Source organism: Artemia sp. Qi Xiang Cuo, chromosome 2, assembly GCF_049724085.1.
Source record: "Artemia sp. Qi Xiang Cuo chromosome 2, ASM4972408v1, whole genome shotgun sequence".
NCBI classification, from domain to species: domain Eukaryota; kingdom Metazoa; phylum Arthropoda; class Branchiopoda; order Anostraca; family Artemiidae; genus Artemia; species Artemia sp. Qi Xiang Cuo.
Window position 1 is genome coordinate 64099323 of NC_142795.1, and position 6571 is coordinate 64105893.

A 6571-nucleotide genomic window follows, 5' to 3' on the forward strand; every position below is an offset into this window, starting at 1 on the left:
TATCAAAGAAAGTAAACCGATTTTTTTGCGAATGGTATCAAGTTTTCCATTTCAGGTCAACTAGAGGAGGTATGAAACAAAATTAAACACTAATATTTGTGGCCATAATTTTAAGAGGGTTTATGTTGTTAAAATTTATTCTCCAGCATAAAAATAGAAGGCCAAACCATAAATTCTTAAATATAAACAGAAAGACTTAAACTATTATTTTCTTTTTGTATGAAAAGAACATGACTATAAAACAAACAGAAGTTAATTTAAAAAACTGTTTTCAGAAAATAAGTTTTTAAAAGAAAATTAAAGAACTCTATTAAACAAAAAATTAACAAAAATAAAATAAAATAATCTACCAAGCGTGAAACTACCATAAATCAGCATCGATAAATAAATGAAACCCAAAACGAACATAAATTACAATAAATAACCTAGTCAAACTCAAAACCAGCAGAAATTAACATAAGTTGGGCTCTAAATCCCTGTGCCTTCCCAAGGCCAGAACATAATTTGCACTTTACTGGAAAAATACAAAGGAATGTGCATTGTCAGTTTAATATACATATAGGCCTACTGATATTAAGTAATCAAAATATTGATATTATTTGATTTATTAAAGTTATAAAAGTAAAAACATTTATTTTTCTTTTTCAGTTAAGTGCAAATTATGCACTGGCCTTGGAAAGGCATAGGAGCTTTAAGCCCAACTTATGTTAATTTCTGCTCGTTTTGAGTTTGACTCGGTTATTTATTGTAATTTCTGCTCGTTTTGGGTTTTATTTATTTATCGATGCTGATTTGTGGTAGATTCACGCTTGGTAGATTATTCGATTTTATTTTTCTCATTTTTTGCCTAATGGAGTTCTTTTCTTTTCTTTGAATAACTTATTTTGTGGAAAAAGTTTTTTTTAATTAACTAAGGAAAAGTCTCCCAAAACTAAAAATGATGCTATTAACACACACGCAAGAAGGGATGGTTGAGTCGAGTTCCATACAAGTAGTCTGATGTCATAAAACATTAAAGAAAAATAAAAAAAAAAAAAAAAAAAAAAGGAAGAATGATATTTTTACGAGAACTGGCATAGGTATTTGTCTCGTGTGCAAACTGCCAGTTTCTACAAATTAGGGTTCTTTTTGTCTATAGTTTTGGATCATTCCCAAGCGAGATATAACCTTTCTATGTATGGACAAGGGCAATCAACTGCAGATCCGTTTCTAAGGCGCGAAGAACTCATTGATCATCTCAAGAATTCAGATACATGTCATACTCTTATCGCGATAGTATAGCAGTAAATGGTCGAATTAAAAAAAAAGAAAGAAAAGAAAAGTTAAAGTACACTGGAAAACTTGTCGACTGGAATCATTCTTAACATACTGATACACATGAGGAGGGAGGAGCATGGAAGGAATCTGTAAACTCAATTAGGACAATTATGAAAACCTGGATCTAAATAAACACTTTTCTGTGCAGCTAACTACATTCCATAAAATCTACTGACGTCCGTTCCCCGGACGTCAGAATTCATCTATAATTCAAAAATTCTAGATCCTGTTGGTGTTTTTTTTCTCTTTCTCTGACAATGGCTTGATCTTATAACTAATTTTCTAAAATGCTTGAATTCACCTTCAATTCGTAGACCAAGCCAAGTCAAATTGTAAAGCTTACCTCATCAGAAAAGTATTTTTCAATAATACTGGCAGCTTTTTCGTAGACCTCAGTATTCTCATGCAGTCGAAGGCTCTCAATTTTATCCAAACCTCCGCACTCTTCAATCATCAACGCAACAAGGCTTAGTTCATTGATCTTTCTACCGGTCTGCAAAATAAACTCTTTTTATTTAGGTTAAACTTCGATTCAACAGCAGATACAAGAATATAAAAACAATCCTAATTTCAGCACATATGTATCTTTTCTCCTTTTAGTGCCACGTCAGGTGAAGCGATTCAATTTGCAATGAACCATGCTCAATGATTTATTAAACAAAGTGACATCTTTATTAAGGTGTATGCCAAATTGGCTTAGGCCCTGACACTCGACACATGACTACTGGTTCTGTCTAAATTATTTTTTTTAGTTATTTTTGACAACTGTTAGAAGCCGCAGTCGCCTTTCAGCAGTTCTAACATTTTCAAATTTCTCAAAGCACTTTCTTACAAAGACCAAAAAAATGAAAATGTGTGAAACAGTTCTCATGATCCAGACTTTGATTTACACCTTAAAAAAAAAATTCTTGATCTTTAGGGATCCAAAGTGTATAAAGGTAACTTTTGTGTGCTATTACTTTTGAAGTTGGTGGCGTTTATTTACCAGACTGCTTACTTCCGCCGTTTACCCGTGCCATTTAACCAAACAATTGGAAAACCATAGGTTTCACCATTATTGGTGAAACCTTAGTATGGACCATTAGCGTCATCACAAAATTTACTCAAGGAGGAGAAAGGGGTAAGTGCTACCCAAACCTTTATCTTTAGCATGAGTTTAAGTAGGAGTATTTCTCACCTTCCTCTGCTGATATATTTTTCAAATGTCTTGTTGTTTTTGGGATGTGCGTATGTACAACCGCATTTAGGCGTATTTTTCATTATTATTTTTTTCTTTTTTCCCCTTTTTTCTTAACCCTACCAAGGATACTGAAAATGAATTCATATTGTTTGAACTAGTTAAGAAATATTTAGAAAAAAAATCACGCCTTCATAAGACATTTCGAGCTGTATTTTTTAAGCTTAAATTTTGCTGACTGTTCACCAACGTTTCTTTTATTTCAAAACCCCCGTTCTCTCTTCAAGGGACCAACAATCTAGACTACAATTGAATTGCCAGCTTTGGAATTATGTTATATATTTTAGCCTTGAAATCACTTTAAACCTAATAAAGGCAATAACTTTGCATACATCTTCAGAACCTTTTTTTTCGACCTTAAAAAAAACAAAAAAAAACACATTAGCAACCAATACTGAAGGTCGATGACGAAGTCGTTAAGGTTAAGACGAGACGATATTTTGAGACTGATAGAAAATGTTGCTTTTCTAAGTAAATAAAAAGATCTAGAGACATTCTATACCGAAAGATAATCTGCCGAAACCGAAGCTCTTCACCACCATAATTTTGACATTTTTCTTCTTCTGACTAATCGAAAAAATTTCTTCTTCATAAAAGTGTTTCTTTTAACGAGAATACTAAAATGAGAATTATTTTCCAAGATATTCCCAACCGACAATCAACCCGTTTAGAACATGTTTTCTGCATTAGATTCATCGACCTTTCGCAGTCATTTAGTGCTAGTAAATAGTTGCACAGAGAACGAAACTTTGTCATAAATTCCAACTCTTAAAGTTCCTACACCCCCTCGTATTTATTTTTCTTTCTTTGTTGCTATACATAGCTCCGAAGAATCCAATTGAGCAACTGCTTGAAAACGTCAATACCCATTTCTCTTGGTTCAAATCTTTTCCCTGACAAAACTGGAAATTAAGAGAAAATATTCCTTGTCAGATGTCGATTAAAAATAGATTCTGTTTACAAAAGCATCCGACAATATAAAATCTAAAACACAAGGGAGACTCATTGAATACTGTACAAATTTTGTAAAAAGAATTGGAAAAATAAATCCTTTTTTGAAAGGCTTTCGAGTACATGAAGCCCAAAAATCAGGGTCCTAACAGCAGCTCTTTAACTCTAGGGCTCTTATTTCAACTAGTTTCTTTTCAGATTTGGTTCACTTAATTCAATACCGAGATTAAAGAGCCAAGAAGAGAAACTGAAACAATAGCGTAGCTATAAATTGATGATCAATAGATTGATGACTTCACAAAAAACTCTTTTTCATATAGGAAATTCGGGGGCAATTGTGGGATAAACTTTTGCTGTTAAACTGGAAATAATTAAACTTGACAGAACCGTTCACCTAGCTAAATGGAAAATTTCTGTTCAAATTAGCCCATGAAGAGACCATAGTTTCAACGGGTTTCTACAGGAATAACAGCAGAATTTACACAAAACAAGATCACTAGCAATCATTATATATGGCGCTGCCTTGTTAACGTTGCCGCTGCAAAGCTTTAAAAAGCGTCATACTTTTTTAAAGCTTGTTACATCAACCAGAGTGAGCATTCACCCGGTTTTTAAGACCTAGATTTTTTAAGCCTCTTCTAAATTTCTCCAGTTCTTATTGATAAAATTCAATCTAGATTTTGATTTCCTTTTATATAAAATTGAAAGTAAAAAAAAAAAAAAAAAAAAAAAAAACGGTTTCCGGTTTCAGTATGAAAGTATGGCCGTTATCAAAATAAAAATATAGTCAAGGAGGCGACCGACCACATTAAAGAGGCGACCCACCACAATGTTAAGCGGTTTCCGGTCCTAGCGGTCGCAGAGACAGCGGTGATCGCATTTTGTAGCCCAAGCTCCAACTAAGAAACTTGCAAAATTTCACCCCCCTCCGACTTTATCTTTATAAATAAAAGTGGGCCGGAAGTTTCGACCCTCCGACCACAGCCCCCCTTTAACGTTGTCCGATTGGACTGAAATTTAGAGGTTGAGCTTTCCTAGGGCCCGGGAGCTTTTCCTCGAAATTTCAGCTCAATCCGATCACTCCTTCCCTGTTTTCCAAAAAACAAATATAGCCACTTAAAGTTCATTTCTTTTTTTTATCAGCCACGCCTACAGGCCAGAGTTGGCAACAAATCCAGGTGAATGAGGACTCATTCGAAGCGGAATTAGACCTGTTAGGGCCTTTTGATATTTTCAGACCGAAAAAATTATACCCCGAATTTACATTTACGAAAAAACTCGTTTTCCTACAAGAGCCCATGTTAATTTTTCCCAACACAGCCCCCCTTTAACGTTGTCCGATCGGGCTGAAATTTAGACGATAAACTTTCCTGGGGCCTGGGAGCTTATCCTCAAAATTTCAGCTCAATCCGATCCTTCCTTCCCTATTTTCCAAAAACCAAATATCAAGTTTTGTGGCAATTTGCTTGCGTCAAAAATAGATACAAGAGACTGAAATAAAATAAGTGTCTCTGTGGTACAATGGTCGCTGTTCCTGACTGCTTGGTGGAAGATCCGGGTTCGATTCCCTGTCAGAGAAAATTCTTTATATACTGAATTTAAAGTTTAAAAAAGAAACTCAGTTTCATTACTCGAAAAAAAGTTGAAAAAGAAAATCTTACTGTGCATTTGATTTGAGTATTCAGGAATTAAAAGCCTTAACACAAGAATTTTCAAAAACGGGGGGTTTGGGAGGCGGCAGCCCCCCATCTTTAACTCCTGAAAAGATCAGCTAACAGTTAGTCAATCAATAATAAGTAATAAACTGTACAAAAACATGCAGAAATTATTTGAAAACAACTACGTTTTCTAAAGAGTTAAAGAGGCTGAGTCACAAGTTCGAACCTTAAAACGTACAGGGATTAGGAGGTGCAGTGGGGGGCTGCCTCCCCCCAAACCCCCGCTTCCGTATATGAAAGGGGCTGTGCCCTCCTCAACGCCTCGCTCTTTACGCTAAAGTTTGACTTTCTTACAACTCTTTTTTTTTAAACAATAATAATTTGAAAAATTATCTTAACTAGTGAAGAAAAAAATACCTCCAAAATATTTTCAAGGCAGTCGAGGAGGAATTGCAATATTTTACCATCATTAACCGAGAGAAGATCACAAATTGGTTTAATAGCACCAGCTTGGCAGAGTGTGATGACCTGCTTAACCGTACCACCCATCGTCAAAGTAGTTTTATTGACACTTTTGTATATAAACGTTCCGAAGCGAAAACGAAGGTTGAAAAGGAAATTTTTAAACTCATTTTGAGCTCAGCCTTCGGTAAAATGTGTGAGAGTTTACATAATCGAAGTCGTTGTGACGTTGTGACTGACCAAAAAGAATGTGCTCGAATCGTTGCCAATCCAAACTTTACATCATTCACCATCATAGACTCGAATATGGTCCTCTTAAATAGAAAAAAAGAAATGTAATTCTAAATAAAAATATTGCAGCTGGCAGCGCAATAGCTGAAATATCAAAAAAACTCATGTTGTCATTCTATTACGACGTGTGTAGGCACCAATGGCCGGGGGAGGGAGAAGTTCAAGTATATTATGGGGATACCGATTCACTTTTGCTAAAAGTTAGAACTGCGAATTTATTAAAAGATTTGGAAAAAGGCGTGCGCATTGGCTCTCGAATGGACTTTACTAATTGGAACGAGTCCATTTACCCGGAGTTAGTGAAGCGTCAGGCCCCAAATGAGTCATTAATGTTAAAATCAGAGACGGGAAGTGACTTGATTTCCAGTGGTGTGCTTGCAGGTCCGAAGATGTACTGTGTGCAAACACACAACGAGGTAATCATAAAAGTCTGCAAAGGGGTGCCTAGACACTACATGAATAATAATTTTAATATGAGTTTATATAGAAACTGCGAGGAAAATAGTATAGTTCTAAGGGCAAAGGTTACGGTGATTTACTTTTCAAAATTTAAAAACCACACAGTTGCGGTTGACAAAAGAGTAATGTGTCCAGTGTTAGGCAAAGTCTATGTGTCCGCTGAGGGTGTGAAGGTGCTACCCCATGGACATTATTT

The 6571-nt window shown here is 35.3% G+C and overlaps 1 protein-coding gene across 1 annotated transcript; it reads right to left on the reverse strand.

The window, feature by feature from the left end:
- Positions 1-1616: 1616 nt before the first annotated feature.
- LOC148955487 (importin subunit alpha-1-like) lies at positions 1617-5719 on the reverse strand. Its single transcript, XM_089102483.1, has 2 exons — positions 5581-5719; positions 1617-1810 (listed from the first exon to the last, which is right to left on the reverse strand). Exons 1-2 carry the CDS (start codon positions 5710-5712, stop codon positions 1643-1645), a joined length of 300 nt encoding a protein of 99 aa, XP_088958609.1. The 5' UTR covers positions 5713-5719; the 3' UTR covers positions 1617-1642.
- Positions 5720-6571: the final 852 nt, after the last annotated feature.